Below are 22,344 nucleotides of genomic sequence, written 5' to 3'. Positions count from 1 at the left end.
ACAGCTTGGGGGACTTCGGAAACCATTGAACTATAGTATCGAGTAGTGGCATTCGCGCGGCGGTTTCGAGTTTCGCGGAAGGGTTGAGTTTCGCGAGCCCCGACGATGATCTCGAAGTAAGCGAGAGGGTCACCGAATCTTCGACAGGTTCCGAACGTGGTCGAAGCAACGCGAGATCGATAGGGCGATAGCTCCATTGCAGGAGAACCACCGTCTGCTATAACCGCCATCGGGACCGTATAGGGAAAATATAAACCTACGAACATCGCATCGAGAGAGCGTCCCGAGAGCGACGGCCTTTCGGTCATCCGTCCTGAATGAGCTAAAATCTTCGTTCAGCATAGTATAAAGCTATTTGTGGCAATGATTCAGCCCGATTTGATTTTCTCCCCTTCCAGTGAACATTCAGCGTGGTATCCCCCCGGAGGCCCGTTCAGTCGAACGTTAGGTCGATGAAAGCCGACGTAAGGCGACCTCAACTCGATTGGCGATCTGACATAGTGACAGATAGACATAGAGAAAATAATCAAGAACACTCCACTCAAGTTCTTTTCGAAACCGGTAAGGAAATGAAGAAGCAAACAAACAAAGACTCACACCCTTTCAGGAGGAGAGTAGGCATCTTTTTGGCTAGGGCGCTCAAGGCATTTCGGATCACTGGAGCGGCCAGAATTAATTCGCCGAATGGGTGTCCATAGGCATGCCGACTATGAAAAGCTTTGTGAACCCTGAACCCTTCATTTTTCGAACAGGGGATTCCATATGATTCCACCATTCGCGTTCTTCCTCGCTCGATACTCACCGAGCCGAACATGGAGGCGCGGAGCGCCCTCACGGCTAGGTCTTCATCCATAGTATGTAGAGGAGCGGCCCTCACCATGGAAGGTAAACGGTAGGTAGGATCAGGGTGTGCCGAGCTCACACGATATTCTGTCTGTCGATCCAATTCGGAATGGAGAGACCGAGACCTCATTGTGGCAAGTTCCGAGCAATATCCGGTCTCTCAGATTCCCAGTATATTCTTTCTGTTTTGTTGGTCGCTTGACGGACCCTCCTGCCCACGATTGCGACTCTTCCATTCCAGTGTCGAAGAGGTGCGAATCCCGCAGCCCGTACGGTTTTCCTGAGACAGAAGTCGTGCAGTCTTCTGAACTTTGACTCTCCTACTAATGACTGGACTGTTTCCGCCGATTTCGACGGGGAAGAGCGTCTGATCAGACCGCGCGGTATTCCCTCGATCCCGGATGGCAGTCGGGGCAAGAGGTCTGATCATTGTCGGCCGCGGGATGATGGAGAGTTCTAGGACTTGGGATTTATGCATTCTGACAGAACTCCTTGGATCACTCGAGACATCCCGGAGCATCGCTTCCTTCATCAGGATGAGAAGTAGTCCACTTTTCCATGGTCTGGACACGTTTTGGTGGGCGGCAACGCCGCTCACCGGCGCCGACCCATAGGCCCGCTGGAGCCTTCCTATTCGGCACGGTTATCCTTTCCATTTCATGAGACATTGCTCGTTTCAATTTTGTGCCCCCGACTCAGGCGGGAGCTTCCGAGAGCATTTGCGTGATGCTTCGACCTGAGTGCTTGAAACGAGTCTGACTCCGAATCGCTCACCAAGTCCCGATGCTGTAGGAGGTTACATTCGCACAAATAACGGGAAGACGCATGTAGTCATTTCTATTTGGATTCCGCTCAGAGAAGATTTCTATGCACTCCTGAAAATTCTCCGAATTTCGATTCACATGGACTATTGCCTGTCTGCGCGCCTGGCTTCAGTTCCGCGTGCCCGAAGCAGGCTCTGTCATCGACCCCTGGGCTATGCGAATGTCCCTGCTCCTGAAAGCTTGAGCTCGGATTCCTCCCGCACCGCGGTTCGGAGAGCATTCATTCTGGTCAATTTTGTATATCATGAACTTTATATTAACTTTGACGAAGACTAGATAGCCTCGAGGACGATGTTTCGGATATTCAAGCTCTTACGGGTTCGTAACTTTTTTCGGAATTCTGAGGAACGAACACTCCATCTGAGTTCTTGATATTCGTTCGGCGGACAGGGGAATGTATCCTAGTATTGGAGCGATTTTATCCACGCCGAACGATGCAGTGTAGACAGCACCCCCACGGCCTGACGTTCCCGATGACACTCCGATGCTCTATAATGCAAGAATACCTCCACATCGATACCTCCTGCTTGTTTATTCTATACTGTCCGACTTCCACGTGACTATCTCCACGACAGATCAAAATTTAGAACTTGGGTCGCTCCTGTGGTAGAGAACTGTAGTCGCGGCTCGAGATAAACTTGTACTGCTTGTTCTCGTACTCTTGCCAAGGTTCCTGCAATGATCCGCTTATCTCAGAAAACTCTCGAATCTTCTCGCGAACAAGAATCAAGGCCATGTCTCTCGATATCGGGACGATTATAAATATGTATTCGAATCCCTAAGGGCCCTGGGCAGGGCATACGACTCGAGCTTCGAGCTTACCGCGTTCTTCTGCTTGTTCCAGGAAACGTCCGGGCTTTTCAGGGCCAAGCGGGCTGTGTAGAGGGCGGCACCACTACAACCGACGAACAGGCATGCCTGGTAGGAAGAGAAAGTGCCTCTGAGCCCCCCACTCAACTTCATATCCACGGTGTCTGTTCCTAGTCCATCGAAATGTATGCTGTTTCGCAGGTCGAGAACTTTCTGCTTGCGACGCAACGTCGTGTCGAAGGAGCGAAGCACCCGATCAAAGGAGAGTTTCCCACAAGACTTACCAGGAGCGGGATGAGCGAGGGATGTTGTTTCATCCCCGCAATACTCAAGCTTTTGAGTCCAAGAACCATCTTGAAGGTTTCAACTCGGGAAGCGAGATGAGAAGTGTTCCTGAGGTCACACAAATGTCTCCCGTCTCCCGTACACAGTGTGTCGGAATCTACGCCACCACCGTTGCGATTTACCACGGGAGCGCGCTCGAACGAAAAGCGCGTCGGAGGAGTTCTCGCCGATACGCCTCGTGAGGAGTTCTCTCAGATCGTTCGTCTCGTACGGAATCTGCATCCCTCATGAAAAGCTTGAGCTTCCTCTTCCATTCAGGAAGTGCTTTCCGAGACTATCTTTCTGAGACTCATTCGATGAGACGTCGCTGCGGGGCATCGTCGCAATACGCAATTTTCAATAGATCATCGGGGGCTGAAATTGAGGAGTCACATTCACGGTGGCGTCGCGAAGGGCATGTGAAACTCACCGGGCGCTCTCTCAGCCCGATTTTTAGGGCGCCATGTCCGCCTGTAGCAAGAGAAGAAAACCCAGGTGAAATCCGAACGCACAGACTGGACTTGAAGTTCGGGAAGTGCAATTTCTCGGGCGAGCCGAAATCCTCGAGATTCGCACCGGGCGCCACACACCCCGCCGCATACCTCGGCCACGGTTCGAGCACCGCTCTTAAATCAAGTCTGCCCTTATCATAGAGACTTCTCGAAACTTCCTCGAGGGAGCTCTTGCGGGGAAACGTCTACACGAATTCGATCATCGACAAGATGTAGGCTACTGCGCGATTCGACCATGAGTTCGATCTTGAAGAACGATGCGCTTCCGCGCCGTCGCGTCGTGTCGACATTCGAATCGGAGCTCCCCAGCTCCCCATAGTGCTGAGGAGAATGGAAAAGTCCGCTAGTCCCAGAATCGCATCCGGAACCTCGATTCATTCCGGAAGCGTCCCTAGGTTTTCGATCCCGGATGATTCGTGTTTGCATCATGGATATCCCGGGAAGAATCGCCGGGGGTGAGCAGGAAGCGGATAGATTCTCCGTTGCTCCTGATGCTCACTCACTCAGAGACTCAGAGAGAGTCGCTCGTCTCCGGTCTCGAATCCTCGCCTATGCGCTCGATCCGCTCCTCTCCACCGATTGGCGGACTCGTTGGACGACGCCATCGTTTATCTTTCAGTGTAGGAATGCCCCACTAGCAGAGGTAAAACTCTTCCTCTGCTCGGGCATCCGAGTCGACTTCCCTTTTCGGAATACACAACGCGGAAAATCTTTGGAGCTTGCCGCGTTTTCGCCGTCAGGCGCGTGATCGACAGCGCCCTCTGGACTGTTTTGCTTAGCTGTGCTGTCGTGACTTCTGCCTGCCAATTTTTAGTGAAACAGTGAGACACTTCGATACCCTAGGATTGGCTCTCTGACAACCGGTTCTCCGCATTACATTTCGTCCCAACGAGAAAAGGGAGTGCAAGCTCGAAACTCACGGGGCGCCACCCTGATCCATGGACTAGATCCACTGAATTTGTGCAGGCTGGTAATATTCTATCTAGAGTACATTAATTCTGCATGCGAACAGTAGAGATTCCGTCAATCAGTAGGCTCCTTTTGGAAACAGGGAGAATTTTCGTTCGTATCGTCCTCACCATGTCGACCTCGATTCAGCTCTTTAGACCCGTTCTGCGAATTCAAACTTAGACATATCCGCGTTCTGAAAAGCAAATAAGAAAGAGGTACCCAGTGATTCACTCTGTTGTTTCTCGGCCCACCAATAACAATGACGTATCGGACTTTCAAGATTAGATCTCAAGACTGTATGTACCCGTTGCGATCGTTCGGTGATTCAGTGCGTCTGTGGCACAAACCTGGAGAAAACTAGACTCTCGTGGAAAAGCATCCTGGCCAGATACTTTGATTAAGAAAGAGGATTCAATACCGACAGAAATAGAAGCTCCGTGAAATCAAGTTCAGAGTAAAGGGCGCCGTTGGCGACGCGTCTTGCACATTAGGACATCCTAGCTCTGGTCGGAACGTGCGCCGGCGCCGGTGGTGTCGAGGCATTTGACCGCTCTGGAGAGGAATTCTGGCCCCGAGAAGGAGATCAGTCGCGCTTGCGTTCCGAAAGTCCCTGCTGGAGCTGTCCCGTGCAGGAGAAGACATGAATTATGATCCAAGGGTTAAATCTAATTTCTCGAATCCATGGCGACGTTCCTCGATCTAATCATAGCCGTGTATAATTGGATCGGTACTCTTTAAATTCAATGAGCTTGACATAGCAAATCATCGAATTAACAGCCCAAGTGACGAGCAATAACGAATCGCTGGTGTACTCTCTTGCAGTGGCCTGATGGATGGATGACTAAAAGCGCAGAGACAATTCGATATTCTCCGATTCCACGAAATTTTCATGGAGACCAACAGCAGTTCTGGAAGTCTGCTCAATGTGAGTTGCGGTCATAAATTCGTAGCCTGAAAGCCTTCCCACGAGCTGTCAATTCGGCCTCGCTCGACCGTTTGAGCAGAGCCCATCATGAAATTGAACTTTACCTTCTGCGTTCCAGAAACGACTTCAGAAGGAATTGATGTCGATGCAGCGGGAGCCATCACCCGGTGTCTCTATCAATTCTCACACCTTGCACGGGAATAGTCTCTCACAGTACGTAGCCGAAGTTTCTGTGCTTATGATTATTTCATGAATCAGGACTCTACTGCAAAACCGCTTCACTACGAATCACTGTGTGAACGGAAATTTCGTAGCTTTCTCATGAAATCCCACTGTGATTCGAGTTTTTCAATATCGCTGCATCTAAGTTTCGTCTGACGAGGCTCTCAGAGCAAGTTCATCATCTGAAGTTTTTCGTTGTGCGGAATTTCGGTGCAACGAGGCTCGACTGCGCTAACCCTTCGGATCCCTGATCACTAAGCTTGTTTCCACTCCCCAGATGGATTATCGACATGGAAGGCGCTGAAGGAACATTGTACGAAGGCGAGAAGTTCCAACTACTCTTCAAATTCTCCTCGAAGTATCCCTTCGATTCTCCTGAGGTTAGGTCGAAGACACGCACCGTCAAGAACCTAAGGAGGAAATGTCACCCATCTCATGATGAGGAAGCGCCCAAACCGTGATGCGTCGGCGTCGTGAAGCTTTTATGACTTATTTCTGTTCTCCCACGACAGGTGACATTCGTAGGACCCAACATTCCCGTTAACCCTCATGTTTATTCCAACGGCCACATTTGCTTGTCCATTTTGACGGAAGACTGGTCTCCGGCTCTTTCGGTGCAAGCAGTATGCCTTTCCATAGTTTCAATGCTCTCATCATGCAAAGAAAAGGTGAGTCCTCCGCTCCGCCTCATTCTGCCAGCTAATACAGACTCGACCTGATACCGGAATCGGTTCTAATTTGGTATCACTCCTAGAAACGGCCGCCGGATAACACGCTCTACGTCAAGACGTGCAGCAAGAATCCGAAGAAAACCAAATGGTGGTATCACGGTGAGTACCATCAATCCTGGCTCAACGGCACAAATATTCATCGTGAGCCCTATCGGGACTTTCTCGATCCCTGTCAATCACTATGATATCAGCGTTTCAGGTTCTCATTCAGATTCCCATCCTCTATGTTTCAGATGATTCTGTGTAAGATCACGATAATACGCGAACATTGATCTCAGTTTGTAATTTCCATCAAGCAACCGACTTACTCCACATACCTCTGTGAACCAATCAATTGTCATCGGAGCAGGCACGCAAGAAATCTAGGAGGCGGGCCGCGTCAAGGGAGCAACTGCGTGGAGCCAATGATATGGAGACACCGAGAATAGTTTGAGTGTAACATGCGAATGCAAGTTCATGGTAGCACAGTGATGCAAAGCTTTGACCGATAAATATTGTTCCTGTCGTCATTGAATCGTGGGAAAGACGAGAAATATCATAGGTACCCGAAATATTTATTTTCCCTCTTCCGCGCATGTATTCAGGATCTATAGTGAGTTGATCCGCTGTGAGTCGATTCGAGGATCCTTCGCCTCTCAAGAGAGACGAGAGCTATTTCGGCCGATGTGAATGATTCCGCGCTCCGCTGTTTCGAAAGAGAATCGCATGGAGTTAGATAAGCATCGCTTTCTTGAGGGAGCATCATATTTTCTAGGTGATGACCCTCGCCGAGACAGATTTTGGGGATATCCCTTTGTATTGTCTCCCTTCCTAGCGGGGCCCCATTTCCTAAAGCACATAGTGACCCTCCATCGGTTCTCTCGAGCAGCGGTTTTCTAGTCAGTACCTCACCTCAGGAGATAGTTAGAGCGAATAACTATCGGTGAAATAGAAACTGTGACGGCACTGAAAATGGTCCGAAAGCTTTCCCCGCAAGTCGACAATGAACGAGAGAATGTCGGCGTGAATAGACTTTCAATAAAAGAAGGTGCTTGTACCACCAGCCTAGACGTTTCCATAAAGCTCACCCTCATACTTCATCCAAGCGTGACAGCTCAAGCGGAAGGTCGACGGGAGCGAGAAAATTCGCTGGCCCGTAAGTTCGACCTTGAAATCACGAGATCGCTGGAGGTTATGGCCTGCTTCAGATGGCGACTTCTACGATCAACTTCTCTGCGTTTCTCCGACCTTCCCCTTGGCTTCATTTTGGTCGAAAACAATGACCGCAATTGAAATATCGTCGCGATAATTCCTGCAAGGGAGTCATTAAGGACTGGGTAATCTTCGTCAAAATCGCGGTCCCCAACTAGAAGGGGGAGATTCCCCCAAATGCGTAACTATGAATTCGAACCTAGCTAGTTTTGCGGGCAACCCGAGATAAGCCGCTAATCTCGTGTGTTCCAAGCCGTATTCGGTACGACCGAGGGCGTTCCTGATCAGATGAGTGGCGGCGTTCGTATCCACCGGCTTATTGGAGAGATCTGCTAAGGAATAGGAGGAGCTGATTAATGGTCAGAGATCGGGAAGAAGACTGACCGAATAAGGGAATCGTCCCAGGAGCCTTGCAGCACCACCCTGATCTGGTCATTGATTCATTCATGCTACAATTCGATTGCCTGACCCGAGTGGACACACGATGAGCGAGAAAGAGAAAAACAGAGACGCTGACAATACGGACAGCAGGCGGCAACTCACCGCGTTTGCGTTTTGCGAGCAGATTCTGTATCGAGCCCAAGGTGACATTATCGTTCGATAGCCGCAGTAAATCTCGGGCTTGCGTTCCCTGCAAGAACTGTCCGATGAGCTGGACCACCTGCAGAAGGAAGCAGCGTTGAAGGTTTTCCTCAGAGTGAATTCTCGAAATCGTCCTCATTCCTCTCAAAGTGAGGAGTGCATCCAGGGCGAAATTACTTTTTGGCTGCTGAGCATCTCCCATAGTCCGTCACTAGCAAGGACTAGGAACTTGTCTCTGAAAATAGTACGAGAAAGGAACGTTTCATTTAAACATTCCATGGCGAGGGTTCCATCATCTCGATCAAAAGCTCGAGTTTGGGTCGGACATCTACCTCGGAGTTAGGATGTGATGAGATACCTCCGGTGTAGCCACCAGGTAAGGCGGCGTCAAATAATGATGCGGGATAACCCTGGTAAGGAAAGAGGGGCGAGGTCATTCGCTGCTCAGGATCGGTGAGAATAGGGTGGAGTTCAAAGTCATTGGAAGCCATCGGCCGAGTCGAACAATCATGAGGCTTGAATCCAAGATTCGAACGATCGGTAAACCTCAAAACGGGGCCGGCGCTCACTCCGAAGGATAAGAGCATACCTTTCGCCGTAGAGAGGCACGAGATGCTTGACGATATCCTCTCTCTTCCACTTGAAGGTGAAGTCTCCGAATGCGCGGAGCGGTGCGAGATTCCCCAGCAGACGTTCGCCCCTACAGGGAGAGAAGAGTCTTTGTCGATTTCGGTTCGGGCGGAGGAACATGCTCTCGGAGTCGGGCACGATGTACCTACTCGAACTGAAGCGACATATCTCGATTTCCGTTTCTCTTCTCCTATAGTTCCGGGCGCTCTTCCCACCCTCGGTTTACCGGTTCAAGGACCCTTGCTCGCTACGCGCATCGAATAGGAGCCGCATCCTGGCTTCGAACGCACTCTCCCCAAGTTGAGGGCTCTCCGCCTGAGCAACGAGTCTCTGAGGCGGACTTTGCAGGAATTTCGCTCGGCATACGGTAAAATGAGAACGCGACGGTGGCTGGAATCGCTACTTCTAACCATGGAGTTCAGCCGAGGAACGCTCGTGAAGGCGGGAAATCCTCAGCTGCATCGGAAGCGCTCACCTCTCCGAGCCTAGAGTGGGGCCGACCCCAAGAAACAGCACCGAAGAACGACCGCAATAAATTTAACCCAGCGTTCGTCTTTCTCCGATATTAGAGACCTCCGCTCCCGACGGATATGTAGTAACCAGACCTGATTATGCTGTTGATTTCTGACTTCGGGTGCTCGCCGAGAATCCTCTGGATTTCTTCCACATTCTCGCAGCTGTGCTCCTTGTTCAGGGCTCGGGCGACCCATCGCCCGGATTCGTCACAAATTCCTGTCGATTCGGATCATTAGGTCCTCTCCGAAACGGAAGCCCCTTCGCTTGCCCATCATGAAGCATCCAGATGAGTTTTTGACTCACCCAAGACGGCGCGGCAATCTCCGGTGGACGCTACATAGAGGTGTTGATCTGTTATGTGGGCGATCTGAAAAAGTTTAATGGCTCTATGCATCCCTAACTCGATATAAAGAGGTGGCAAAGACGAGCAACATGCATCGCAAACGGAATCCGGTTGGTATCGGGAGCTTCTTCCACTAGGCATAGCGAATTCCCATAGAACTCATATAATCTCTCGAATCCTTGGAACGGAAATCAGGCTCCTAATTACCGTGGCGACGCATCCCTGCGTTGCCAACGTCAATGCTTCCTCAGTTCCTGCGTCTTGGATTTCGCGGGAGACCTGCGAGGAAGAAGACCTTGTCGCAAGAGCTTGGAGGGGAATCGAGAGAAGCGAGTCTCGAAAATTGTACCGCCAATGCTCAGGGAAGGAGTATACCTCGTGATCCAAGAAATCGAACGATTCGCAGAGAAGCTCCGACGTCGTGAGCCGCTCCGTTGACTTAAGGATTTTTTCAGCGAACCTGTTTGTTTGGGAGTGAATAATCAGGACTTTCAGGGGAGAGAATAAGCAATAAGCGCGGATTAAGCCGACAGCTCACAGAGCCGGGATTCACTCATCGCAATGATTATTGACAGACCCTTGAGACTCTCGCAGCAACCCTAAGAATCGACGTTAGTGAGGAGCTCTGACAACTCTCGTTAGTACATTACCTCTGCAAACTCTTCAAATGACAACTATATTGCCAATCGGAGAGCTGGTCCAAAGAGAATATCCTTTCTATCAGGAGGGGCTTCTGTTTGCTCCGCACGTACTGTTCAAGAATCTCGTGGGGTGAGACAGAGAGGGCGAAGTAGTGCGGCAGTCTTTGTGAGATCACCTTCAAAATCACATGGTTCGATTAACGGTAGGTCATGAGGAAAGCGACGGCGAGCTGCCGTTTGAGGTTTGAGTCGTCAGGATTCCATGAGCAGGCTCCTCTTACTTGGGCCATCCGAGAACCACCGTGACCATCGAATACCCCAAAAGTGGCACCCGTAGTAAGTCTGTTGCGCGCGATCACAATCCTGCGAAATCGACCCGCCGGCTTTATGGATTATCTCTAACAGCAGAAGAAGGCTGGATTGGAATCAGCGCCGAAGCTCACCTGTCCTCGATAGGGTTGTTGGATGGCAATTGATTCAAGTCCACTTCATTGACGGAACCCTCTTGGAGATCGAAATGAGCTTCATTTTTCCGTAGAATATGCGTCACCTGAATAATCGGAGCCGATTTGATTCGAGATCGGGGTTGGCAGATTCAGAGAGGATGCCAACCGCGGAGGAAAGCTCATAATTTTCTCTGCGAGCTCGCTGATCATCCGGCGAAGAGCACCGTGAGCTTCAAGTATCAAGGACATTCAAATCGATAGAGGAAGGAATCGAAATGGATAGGTGGTCCCAGAGAGCTTTTCACTAATGATTCCCCCGATTTCCTCTCGCATGCAATGATTTAGAGTCACCTCAGGTGGTCCCAGTTTCGGTACGCCGAATGCATTGCTCAGCAGCCGGTGATGACCCCCATGATCACTTCTCGAAGATGCGCGCATCGAAGAGGTGAGTCCCAATGCGCGCATAGTCCTCATGGTCTTCATTATTCCGAGAGCTTCACGGATCTCTTGAAACAGCGGCGAGAGACATCCGTCCGAACACTGTTCTCCTGGGAATGAGTTCGGCTTCTCTCCTTCTTATGATCTCTCAATCGCTTGGTGGCATTTGGAGGACGGGTTCTCAACACCGTTACTCGGGTCTCTCGGGTCAGAGTAGAGAACACCGCTTCGATTTCGCATGGGCGCAGCCATATTGGATTCGTTCGGTTGATAGATCGATTGAGTCTCGAAGGAGCTTCCTCCTATGGTCAATTCCACCGGCAGACCTCGGGAGTATCCTCCTACACCCCTTTCTGCATCGGAAAATAGTTGACAGGCGCTCGGATCAAGGAAAAATCTTATCGAGCTGAGCGGACCGCGGGGATCGAGCGGCTGCATCCATCTGCCTGTTCATTCACACACAGACGTTCGCTTCGTCGTTCGTCGTTGTCGAAGAGGGGAGAGAAGAGAGAACCACCATTTTGGCCGGTGTGCGAGAATCGCAATTGGATGTGCTCGATGCACTTTGCAGGATATAACTTTTGAAGCGCCGTCCACAAGCTGGTGGGAGATCCAGGAAGCGCTCAAAACTCAGTTTTGCCAATTATCACACGGGACTTCGCCCATCTCGAGATTCTCGCGGTTCTTAAATTCACGTTTCAACATGATGGAAGTAGACGAACAACAAGAAGCATCCGGTGAGTGCAGAATCCCGCCGTGAGGTTTTCGTGACAGGAACTTCATTCGTCATTTGTGTCAATCAGCTGTGCTTTCGATGAGCTGACAAATCTCCGGGTCAATCATGCGTATGGGGTCTCCCTCCGGGAACTGGTCCGACTTGCTCAGACTCATCGACGACTTCGATTGCTGAGAGATTGGCTCATTCTCTGCAAGGATGAACAACTGGAGAAAAATCCAAAAATTGAGGAGTATCAGGAGCAATAAAGGATTTTCGGGTTCATGACATCCTCCGGTGTCCGCGTTTATCAGGCCTCCTGAACCCATTCGGACGCTTCAGCAGTGAGCTGGAATCAGAGAGCTTCCTTTCTTTCTTCTTCTCCAAATTCTCCCGGGGTTTGAACGGAAAATTCGTACTATCATTCCTTTCTGATTGAAGTCTCTTCCCGAACTATACATATACTCTCCATCAAGAAAGATGAGCGAGGGCTTCTTCTGCTGTCGACAGTCTCTGTACCTTGCGGATTCCATGGACGCGTAAAGAGGAACGATCTAGCAGACGTACAATGCGAGCTCGTGCTCGAATTCCAGCTATCTAAAACCAGACGGGAGATCCTCGGCATCAGCACCTGGATTTTCCGGATGATTTCATCCTCTCGACAATCGTTTCAGACGTCTCAGCAAACGGAGCAAAAAGCGGAGAGAAGAAGAGGTTCGAAGTGAAGAAGTGGTCCGCGGTCGCCCTCTGGGCTTGGGACATCGTTGTCGACAACTGTGCTATTTGCCGGAATCATATTATGGACCTCTGCATCGAGTGTCAAGCCAATCAGGTGTGACGGAATTTCCGCTCCTAAGATCACGAGTAGGAAATTTAGTGGAGCCGCGCAACCACTCATACCAATGACATTGTATTTCAGGCATCCGCGACGACTGACGAATGTACAGTCGCGTGGGGCGTTTGTAACCATGCGTTTCATTTCCACTGTATATCAAGGCAAGTTTCCCTTCCCCCGATTTTCGCACTCGAGTTCGATCGTTCCTTCTAAATCGTCTAATGGTCCTCCTCTTCAGATGGCTGAAGACTCGGCAGGTGTGTCCACTGGACAATCGCGAGTGGGAGTTCCAGAAGTACGGACACTGATGTGATCACAAATTCACAAGACCGGATGTAACGGATACAAACATCGATAGGGGGGAAAGAATGAAATAAAATACTAAATTCGAGCACGGCTCCGAATATTCCTGAGGCTAGCTGTCCGATTCTTTATTGAGCGATCCCATTAGAACGCCTGAGGGCATATTCATTTCGTAGCGCAGATGGGTTTCGGATTTGGCTCAGATGCACTCGGACAATTCCCCGAGATGGTCGTCTTCTCTCCTTCATGAATGGCGTGTGCTACTTCCGCGCTCGCCCTGCTCCTGATTGAGTGAAGGGTCTCTCACCGGCGATCGAGACAAACGATCAGTCTGATCTGGAAGATCAAAAGGAAGGAGGCGATCGGGCAACGCCGGATCTTACTGCATATGATTGGCCTCCATGTGCTTCGGAAGATTGGTCACCCGGACACCTAATGCGGTCCGCAGCTCATACACACCTATACGGTCGACCGAAGACCGTGCTTACTGTCTCCAGGGCATACCCGGTCGACATCAGCGAGGGCCAGACCGCTATGGCCACGATGGAGCGCCTCCCGGATGGCAGTCCCCCGTGGCCCAGCGGGAATCACGAGTCTTAGGATGACGACGAGGAACCTCCAGTAATAATCATGGAGCCTCAATACGATCGCGGACCGGGAGTCGAAAACCACTCATTGGATAACAAGAATAAATTCCGCATGGAGAACATCGCGAATCTCACAGCTCATCCTAGGAGCGGCATTCCCATAATCAGCGACGAAACTCACGATCGGGATTTTCGTCATTCGCGCGGAAACGACTCGTCGAATATCTCATTCAATCAAGGTACTCACTCACCCTGCAATGTCCTGGGTAGGAGGAATCTGCAGAGTGCGAATCTCTGGAGGGCAATCCCTTTCCAATGACCAAGCTTAAGATCATGGCACAACATCTCCTGAAACCCATGACGGGGTATTCGGACGATTCGTGGAACTCACCGAACTTTAGCTGATCCGAGAAGCAACATCGTCAATCGAGAATAACTCATGACTGGAAGAATACACTTCGAGACTTCACTCACGACGAGACCGTATCTAGGAGCACGATTCGTCATCGTGCTGTGAGGTTGAAGAACAGGAACCTTCCCTCGCCAAATACCGGATGGGAAATATTTTCATTCATAACACAGCCCGACAATTTTTTTTTGCCCAACAGAATGGGTGAGACCTAGGTTGGGATAAATGGAGGCCGTACATTCCGAATCTGTGAACAAATTTATCGTATCAGGTCTAGTTTTCCTGTAAAACCAATTTTTCGGATTTTCGTTATTTTTTCCCCCAAATTTTTTTTTTCCTGCTTCACGATGAGCAAGATCCATGAAAATTGGGGAACATTTAGACCCATCCGAGGTCTATCACTGGTTGAATTTTCGTGTAATTCGGAGCAACAGTCTCTGAGCCAGACGGGTTCGAAGGAGATCGTTTTTTTGTCAGCCCTTGGCAGAGAGGCTTGCCATCCGCCTTTTTCAGCCATTTTCGAACTTTGATGCACTCTAGCTCAGAGACTGTTGCTCTGAATTACACGAAAATTCAACCCGAGATAGACCTGGGATGGGTCTATATGTTCCCCAATTTTCATGGATCGTGCTCATCGTGAAGAAGGAAAAAAAAATTTTGAGGGGAAGAATAATGAAAATCCGAAAAATTGATTTTACAGAAAAACTGGACCTGATACGAGAAAACTGTTCACAGATTCGGAATGTACGGCCTCCATTTATCCCAACCTAGGTCTCACCTATTCTGTTGGGTTTTGGCTGTCGGGCAGTGTATAATAATTCGGAGTGAGCGAGATAGCTCCGGAGCTCTGGACGGATTGGAGCCTGGAGCTCCATTCAATCGCAGCCTGAAGGGAGAGGCTGCTTTCAGCGCGAGCTCTTGGCGAGTTTCCCGCGTTCTTCGAACGGGAGTAATTTTGCGCGGATGCGTTCATTCGCACGAGGTGCTGCTCTGTCATTTGGATAGAGAAACGCTCAAACAGATCGAGATAGATCGCGAAATGCAGTGAGATGCTCCAGATAGAATAGATTCTGCATATGCTGTTTCCACGGGGATATCTGACTACACTCGCAAAGGGCATCATCTGCAGTAGAAGTGAAGTTCCGCCAAGTTAGCGAATTCCCACTGGAACTCTTTTCCTCGAGTCGGGAGACGGGAGTACGCGCTCAGTGACAACAATGGGAGACGCAGTGAGTAGACACCGGGAGTTTCTCGACCGGGTTCTCGTCTTTTTACTGACAACCCGAGTCTCCTCGGGGGTCTTCGATGACAGAACTGGAGAGCCATCCGGGAAATACCCACCGTTGAGTCCCGAGCTCATTTTCGCACCTGCCAGATCGAGATTCGGAGGGGCATAATCTTTTCCGTCCCTTTCCTCAACGCTTTCCGTTTTCGGAAACTGAATTACTTGTTTTAGCCCTCAGATGAGTCCTTCTTTGGGAGGTTCTTGACGAAACTCCTAAGTGTCCTGCGCTGGGGTCAGTCGCCAGAATGTATTTTCTGCAAAATTGCGGCAGGTGAGTCGTCTTCCTCAAGAAGCGGAGAACAATGCGTTAAAGAGATAAGATTGGACCCACTAGGCCAACGAAGGCTAGACTAATTCGAGTAAGCGGAATGAAACCGAATCCACGGCAGCTGGTGGGAGAGCCGTTGATCCTGTTGGCCGTGATTGAGGAACACCTCCATTTTCAGGGAATGATCCGTCAGCTGAAATACATTACCACGACTCCAACTACGTGGTCATCACGGACATCGCACCTGCCTCGAAACATCATTACCTCGTGATTCCCAAAGAGCACATTAGGGATATGAAATGTTTAGACGATATGCATATCGAAATGGTCAATGACATGCTGAGGATTGGCAAACAGGTTGGTAGATAAGCCCTGTCTGCTTCTCATGTCCGGAAAAAGTTCGACGGTGACCCTCGACGAGCGAGCCCATTCTGAAGCATCATGTCGCGTCCGCGCCAATACGCCAATTTTTTCCAGGTACTCGAGTCCAGGGGAGGAAAATGGGAGCACTGCAGGAATGGCTTCCATAACCCGCCATTCATTTCGGTGAGCACCGATGATTTTCGCGGGGCTTGCCCTGTCGTCTATGACTCGAAATCCCCCGGCCCGTGCCTCTTGAAGGAAAGTTTTCCAAATTGTTCCAGGTATCGCATCTCCACATGCACATCATTTCACCGGAGTCTGAGATGTCGACGCGAATGGATCTTACGTTCAGGCCCGACTCCTATTGGTTCAAGACCACAGAAACCCTACTCGGAATACTCGATCGCATGAAACCTCCTGTGTCGCAAGTCCAGTCTCCGATCGACGAGTTGGGAGATTTGAGATGAAATTTCGGGACAGGCTACAAGAACATATACATATACAAACTCGTCCTTCGAGAGGGCCGTCCATTGGTGCCATTCTACATGAGCATATTCAAATGTCACAAGGTCCTTTGCTTCCAAACCCCATATACGATGCTCCTTCCTGGCGACACGCACGAACAAAAGTTGTCGGGAGCATGTGCCTCCAAATGGCTTTTTACTGATTCTAGTATATGACCTGCATATGATCATATGATTTCCGAGCGAATAAATTTAGGAGATGTGTTTCGATTTTCAGTATTACCCTTCTCTCTTCGACACAGGAATGAGGAAAAGTCCCCTTGGGATCGTAAAATCCGGGAGGGGTATCGCGTTAGCGAAGTCGGAGGGAATTAATCTAATGCCTCGGATCTTTCCGGTATCCAGCCAAGAAGATTGGAGCTCGATTTCCACAGGAGACCTCCGAGCATTTTTTTTTATTCAGGGTAGCGACGAAAGATAGTCCTAACTTCAATTATATCGCGGTATGCTGAAGGTCATCGCTTGACGAACTCTCACTTTGCAGTCTGCAACATGGGCTATGAGCAGGGTGGCATCGCCGGCTTCGAGGGATAGCTTGATGAGGTCGCTTATGTTCAAAACACTCTCAGCTTTCAATTTCACGACACGATAATCCGGTGTACAGGGTTTCGTTTTCGAGTAGGCAGAGTCGATATATACATCAAAAATGATCTTTGGCGAATTCGCCGAGCGCGAGACAGCCTCGCCATCTCCTATACAAGAATTTACACTATGATCCGCGATATTCCTCCCATGCTCGTTCATTTCCTCTATGCGTTTCCTCAGGTCGAAGCTCTCGCTTATCTCTTGCGTCAATTGAAGTTCTTCGAAAATCAATTGCGTTTGGTTCTTTTTCGTTCCGGTCATCAGGGGGGTGGTCGTGCCCTTATAGAGACCATGATCCTGCAAGAAGACATTCAGATTCAATCTCACATGAAAACACAGTATTGAGAATGATATTGAGCGAGATGAATATCAGAAATTCGTTATACTTGCCTCCTCGTTGTTTTGAGACTCCTTGACAAGCTTGGCGAAAACATTCTTGTACTCCGACCACGATTCGGCAGTCTGAATCTTCGGGATCCCGTCAGCAGTGAATTTGTGAAGAGTATCAACAATTGAAGTTGAGTGCACACCGAGTTCGATCCCATCAAACCATCGGGGAAACCATCGTCGATTATAACGCTGGTGATCGGGAGTCAGAGATAAGAGTCTGTATCTGAGAAGCGTCGCCGGCGCGCACAGTACACTGTCGATCAGCACGTGCGGTCGAATCTCATGTTGAGCTTGCACTCACCTCGCGGATCTCATCGTTTGCTTGCGGCATACATCCAGGATGGGTAGCTCCATCGTTTTGAGGAGATACTTTGAGCTGCAATTCCGTACAGACGGTCAAGACCACTGTCAGGGACATCGCTAATTCGAAGTCAGTGTATCCTCCGGCCACGAAACTGCGGGAGCTGGAGTGTTCACAAGACATACCTTCTTTTTCTTCTGGGAGATTCTCGGCGCAGCTTTTCGCTTGCGGCCACGTTTGACGGGCGCCTTATCTTCAGGGACCTATGGAGTAGAATCTCGAATGAGTGAATGACTTGGAATTTTCAATCAGATCCCCAGAGCCATGGGTCCGAGAGGAAAAATATCGCATCGGGCTCTTACTGCGGATTGTACCCTCGATGGTCCTTACCGGTTCCTTGTCCTCCATGCCCTCAGGCGTGAACCATTGGGGATAAAGGGATATGTTGTTTACGAATAGCGGAATCCTAGAATGAGAACCGAGTTCTATGAGACATTCGGGTTCCCCGCTCACAGGAACGCTGCATGGACGTAGCTGAACGCACCTTTCATTTAATCTACCGTTTTGAGCATATTCTGAGCTGACGGTTTTGCATTCCGGCAGCAGTTCTCGCGGAATCGCAGGCAGAGCTGCATTTTTCATCGAAACTCCGAGCGCGGGGAAGGTGATTTCCGGACCCTTAAGGAGAGACATGCTTTTTTGAAAAAGTATTTTCTTTCGCTCTTCTTCTCGTTTCTTGGAATGACGTGCTCCTTCTCAATACGAAACATCGCGATAGAAGCTAACGAATACCGTTCGCTCACCTCATATGGAACATTCTGCTCGTAAGTCAGAGCAACTTCGGGCATACTGCAGGAAAGCACCTGGGGAGAGCGCAGCAAAAAGTTACCGAATGTCAATCACCTGTCTATCCCGGAAACTAAGGCGATAGGCAGGACTTACTTCAAGGTCGGAATCGGAATCATCTTTTTTATATGCCGAGAAGGCAGATGTTTTCGGCGGTGGCGGCGCGCTGTGAGCTGGAGGTATCTGAGTGGAGCTCTTCGGCTTGGCGGACTGGGAACCTGAAATTAGATCGTGTCTGTAGTTCCCTCGAGGAAATGAGAATAATTTCGAACGAATTGATGACCGCAGTCACACCGATAGGGATAGGGATCGATACTCACCATCGGCGGCGAGCGTGCGTTTCGGCGGTCTGAAGGGAGCCACGATCGCACCACAGTTCATTAGATATTCATAAATTAAATAAACCTCATAATCTTCCGGATCGCGAGCTAAAATATTGCAGGCCTCGAAAACCGACATTGGTGTCAGATCCGGTAAAAGTAGTCGGAGTTTGACGCGCGTCATCAAAAATCTGCGAGACAAACGTTGTGCTTTAGCCGGGTGTCGAAACCAAGGGCGAGTCCTTTAATGACTCCCACGGCTACGATACGTACAACGCCTCGTAGAACTCCAGGAAGGTCGGGTTTCCGGCGGATCCTATCGTTTCCATTTGTTTCCCTCGCCGCTGGGTCACCTGGATTCGGAAAAATGCCTCACTCCTGATGCTGGCGACCTTAGCAAGAATAAGAATGTTCGCTTTCGTTATCCGATGCTGGAACTCGAGCGCCCGCCAAGTCGAATTACCTCCGCCCTCCGTGTGCCCGGCCTCCAGATGGCTTCAGAGATGGTCGAAATCTGATACCGTTTCAGAGCGCTTACCGTCGGAGACTCAGGATCGTACCTGAACGAATGGAAAACAGGGTTGAGGCGCAGGGCTGCCGCGATTTGGACATGTGTAGAGATAAAATCGTAACGAGCAACTCACTTCGACATTTTCTTAGAGCCCGAAGATTCTTGTTTTTGCAAACTTCCATCATTATTCCCTTTAGCTCCGGGACTTTTCGAGCAGACTTCCGAGGCACCTGGGAAGTTGGCAAGGATTTTGCGGTTGCTGTCGAGACTCACCTGAAAGGATCGAATTGGGACGGTCGAGTCATAAGAATCATGCAGATCGGTGCTCGGAACTTTCTGAGTGAGAGGGGGATAGCCAGCTCGATTTCTGCCAACCCACCAGCACGGGAGTCAGATCTTCCACCAAGGGCAATTTTCTCTGGATGGCCTCCTGTATAAGGCCGACGTCCGGACTACCCAATGTCTCCTGCGATGTGTCGTCAGTGTTGTACTCCGGAATATGCGGTCGAATTCCTTCCATCGAGGGAATGACTGGATGATTCGCTTGGAGGAACTCCGGGTCCTAGGAGGAATTAGCAGGAGGACGTAGAAAACGTACTGAACATTGCATAGGAGTCGGATGGGGATCGACGCCAACACGCTTGCTCACCCTAAACAAGAACCTCGGAGTGAAGCTCTGGTCGTTAAAATCGAAAAATGGGCTGCTGGAGGGATCTGACGTCAAGGGGCTGCTGGAATATTGAAATGCATCATTGATACGTGACGCTCGATTCTCCCTCCAATGATTTGGAATAATACGAAGGTTGACTGCTAATGATTGTCGAGACCGAGCCTACCTTGAGCTAGTGTAGGACGTCGGGAGGGAACTGTCCGACGATGTTTCTTCGTCATCAGAACTGACAACTATGACTTCTTCCACCCGCGGGGGATTTACGACGAGGTCATCGAGCTGGAGTGCGAAATCAGAGAATGGAATTCAAGTCATGTTGTGCTCCTATCATCGGGAAGCGGCTCATTTGAGCTGAGCTTCATGTTGGAGACTCCGACCGGAGCTCGAACCGGACTCGAAATTCCAGAGACAATTACCATGTACTGTGGGGCCTGTATTTCAATAAGGTTTTCGACGGAGGAGTCTTCCCCGGTCTCCGTGTCACTGTCATCGCTGACTGGGGTCCAACGACCCGCCATTCTTCGATCCTAGGCGGTTCCGATGCACTGCTCTGGAGGGATCGATGGTTTTGAGAAGTGAGACTCGTCATGGGGGGCTCCCTGGCTGAGTTGACAACTCTCTAAACGACTCGGGAACGATCTCATACGGTCGGAGCCGAAATCGAACGAATCACTCTGTGGGTGAGCTCTACCCCACATGCATCTTCTGTTTTGAACGGAGTCCGTGATAGGGCTCGCCATCGGCGCCGCCAGACACATCTTCGTTCCGAAACTCAATACCGCTAAGCCCCCGCCAATCCACTCCGGAACTCATCCACATGATAGCTCACGTCATAGGAAGCATGTAGACAGGGTTCCCTTCACCGAATTTTCGCAGGGAAATCGTTCCGCGTAGCGTCCGCGCGACAAGTCGCCGGAGCGGCGCTGTTACGACTGCTTGGTGCCCGCCGACCTGGCGGGAGAGAGCACTCTGGAGGTCTGCGCTGCCAGAACTCCAAGAGGATGCCTGAATGGAGGAACCGGCATCCTTCGGTAAGGGGTGCAGAGGAGTCGAGAGAACTTCGATGAGGAAAAGTGAGGCACCGAAGATCCCCGGGGGGCTAAACGCATCAATAGCGGACGGGTGGTGAATTTAGAGGTCGATTGTGATCAAGTCCGGTCGGGGAGCAACAAGATGGATGTTCCTCATTTTGTTCATTGGATGACACTTTGGGCTCATCCTCCTGGATCCCGTGCTTCCTGGACAGGCAGGAATTTTTGTGGAGCTGACGTTTTCCTCGATCCTCAGGTCGCTCCCCGAAACCCTGTACCCCCGCACCAATGAATGTCTACCAGAATTCCCGGTCGGAAGCTTTAGAAACCTCATATATGATCGACATGTTGATCCATCGGATCGAGAGACGACCGATCAATAGTCGAGGAACTTCTTCTGAAGATGCGGAAGATTCTTCTTCTCCGCATAATTGAAGAATGCTCCGAGGCGTGCTGATGCGCTCGATTCGCTTCCATTGAGAAGAATCACATGTAGTGTTTCCAGCCATGTCTTCTCCTCATGGGAAGGGCGGGTGTCCGCTTCGGACCCGCGATTCATGCCGGGGAACATACACAGGCGGGTCTGAATTTCCTCTCCCCATCTTCCTGTCGAAGTGAGGCTTCGAGCTGGGACCTGGGACTGGACTTCCCCGGAGGGTCCCTCTTGGGTGCCGGTCCGTTAGATCGAAAGCCATTTGGGTCAAACCGAAACCTGTATTTCGTTCCATGACCAAAAACTGCAAGGATCACGAGCTGCATCGAGAAAACCTCGAAGTCCGCTGGAGGAGCTCGTGCGAGTTCGATAGAGACAGCCAGAAATTCTCCGGCTCGAACCGATTCAGACGGGCGCTCAAACGGCTCGCGCCCAGATTGACCGGTGCCCGAACGGCCGCTAAAACTGGCTGCACCGAAGTTTGTCAGTGCGTGTCCCCCCCATTCGCTCTCGGAGCTGTCGTTTCGGACATGCGGCACTCGTCCCCCCTGCGGGAATCAATTCTTTCATCTTCATTCTTTCCTCGGTATAAGCGACGATTGAAAGATGAAGTGAATGGATGCCCTCGCCGGGTTCTGTATTCCACCCGTACAAGCCTATGAGCCTCCGGATCCTGTTCCTGATGAACATCGTGGACTTGGCTGTATTTCGCTCGAGTATATCAACCGCATGCGACTCTATCGCCCGGATCACTTCAGCACACAGCTCGTGGCTGTTGCTGATTGGATCCTCCGATCGTCTGAACGATTTCTCGTGAAACGGCATAAAAGGAATTATCGATTTGACCCATTCCGACCTGTCTCATCAGGCGGCAGTCGAGAGGAAATCACTATCCCTCCGCATCGCCGAACACAGCGACAGCTGCGGGACTTTTTGGTACCCGAAACCGAGCGATTTTGAGATTTCCTCATCAAATTAGAGAAAAGATGCAAAATCACTCCGAGCTTTTCGGCCACCGAATCAAGAATTTTTAGCTCTG

The 22,344-nt window shown here is 50.3% G+C and overlaps 6 protein-coding genes across 6 annotated transcripts; 3 read left to right on the top strand and 3 right to left on the bottom strand.

Moving 5' to 3' along the window:
- Nucleotides 1-2,183: 2,183 nt before the first annotated feature.
- On the bottom strand, nucleotides 2,184-2,920 carry ND-MLRQ (NADH dehydrogenase (ubiquinone) MLRQ subunit). The gene is made up of 3 exons (XM_003740964.2): nucleotides 2,762-2,920; nucleotides 2,490-2,585; nucleotides 2,184-2,340 (listed from the first exon to the last, which is right to left on the bottom strand). The coding sequence occupies exons 1-3, from the start codon at nucleotides 2,828-2,830 to the stop codon at nucleotides 2,251-2,253; spliced, it is 255 nt and encodes an 84-aa protein (XP_003741012.1). The 5' UTR covers nucleotides 2,831-2,920; the 3' UTR covers nucleotides 2,184-2,250.
- A 1,019-nt stretch (nucleotides 2,921-3,939) lies between these two features.
- Nucleotides 3,940-7,172, top strand: LOC100907881 (ubiquitin-conjugating enzyme E2 W). The gene is made up of 7 exons (XM_003740963.2): nucleotides 3,940-4,283; nucleotides 5,087-5,189; nucleotides 5,308-5,402; nucleotides 5,689-5,791; nucleotides 5,924-6,079; nucleotides 6,166-6,241; nucleotides 6,376-7,172. Exons 2-7 carry the CDS (start codon nucleotides 5,154-5,156, stop codon nucleotides 6,387-6,389), a joined length of 480 nt encoding a protein of 159 aa, XP_003741011.1. The 5' UTR covers nucleotides 3,940-4,283; nucleotides 5,087-5,153; the 3' UTR covers nucleotides 6,390-7,172.
- A 173-nt stretch (nucleotides 7,173-7,345) lies between these two features.
- Nucleotides 7,346-10,965, bottom strand: Pdp (pyruvate dehydrogenase [acetyl-transferring]-phosphatase 1-like protein, mitochondrial). The gene is made up of 14 exons (XM_029110801.1): nucleotides 10,843-10,965; nucleotides 10,489-10,595; nucleotides 10,327-10,408; nucleotides 10,055-10,221; nucleotides 9,780-9,864; nucleotides 9,612-9,683; nucleotides 9,365-9,428; nucleotides 9,151-9,277; nucleotides 8,505-8,615; nucleotides 8,248-8,325; nucleotides 8,093-8,150; nucleotides 7,877-7,994; nucleotides 7,533-7,665; nucleotides 7,346-7,433 (listed from the first exon to the last, which is right to left on the bottom strand). The coding sequence occupies exons 1-14, from the start codon at nucleotides 10,963-10,965 to the stop codon at nucleotides 7,346-7,348; spliced, it is 1,413 nt and encodes a 470-aa protein (XP_028966634.1).
- Nucleotides 10,966-11,387: 422 nt separating this feature from the next.
- LOC100907740 (Regulator of cullins 1a) lies at nucleotides 11,388-12,892 on the top strand. The gene is made up of 4 exons (XM_003740962.2): nucleotides 11,388-11,666; nucleotides 12,319-12,476; nucleotides 12,564-12,640; nucleotides 12,718-12,892. Exons 1-4 carry the CDS (start codon nucleotides 11,633-11,635, stop codon nucleotides 12,785-12,787), a joined length of 339 nt encoding a protein of 112 aa, XP_003741010.1. The 5' UTR covers nucleotides 11,388-11,632; the 3' UTR covers nucleotides 12,788-12,892.
- Nucleotides 12,893-14,779: 1,887 nt separating this feature from the next.
- Nucleotides 14,780-16,432, top strand: LOC100907600 (histidine triad nucleotide-binding protein 3). Its single transcript, XM_003740961.1, has 5 exons — nucleotides 14,780-15,007; nucleotides 15,235-15,334; nucleotides 15,510-15,688; nucleotides 15,809-15,877; nucleotides 15,976-16,432. The coding sequence occupies exons 1-5, from the start codon at nucleotides 14,996-14,998 to the stop codon at nucleotides 16,159-16,161; spliced, it is 546 nt and encodes a 181-aa protein (XP_003741009.1). The 5' UTR covers nucleotides 14,780-14,995; the 3' UTR covers nucleotides 16,162-16,432.
- A 215-nt stretch (nucleotides 16,433-16,647) lies between these two features.
- On the bottom strand, nucleotides 16,648-20,359 carry Tsen54 (tRNA splicing endonuclease subunit 54). The gene is made up of 16 exons (XM_003740990.1): nucleotides 20,258-20,359; nucleotides 20,008-20,120; nucleotides 19,821-19,902; nucleotides 19,551-19,733; nucleotides 19,305-19,444; nucleotides 19,124-19,220; nucleotides 18,934-19,013; nucleotides 18,661-18,851; nucleotides 18,437-18,558; nucleotides 18,298-18,357; nucleotides 18,039-18,172; nucleotides 17,885-17,960; nucleotides 17,680-17,757; nucleotides 17,495-17,569; nucleotides 17,194-17,382; nucleotides 16,648-17,100 (listed from the first exon to the last, which is right to left on the bottom strand). The coding sequence occupies exons 1-16, from the start codon at nucleotides 20,357-20,359 to the stop codon at nucleotides 16,648-16,650; spliced, it is 2,175 nt and encodes a 724-aa protein (XP_003741038.1).
- Between the last annotated feature and the right edge of the window lie 1,985 nt (nucleotides 20,360-22,344).

This window comes from Galendromus occidentalis, unplaced genomic scaffold (genome assembly GCF_000255335.2).
Source record: "Galendromus occidentalis unplaced genomic scaffold, Mocc_1.1 scf7180000077116, whole genome shotgun sequence".
NCBI lineage: Eukaryota > Metazoa > Arthropoda > Arachnida > Mesostigmata > Phytoseiidae > Galendromus > Galendromus occidentalis.
The sequence above is the reverse complement of the archived record's forward strand: the minus strand, read 5'-3'. Positions and strand labels throughout refer to the sequence as shown.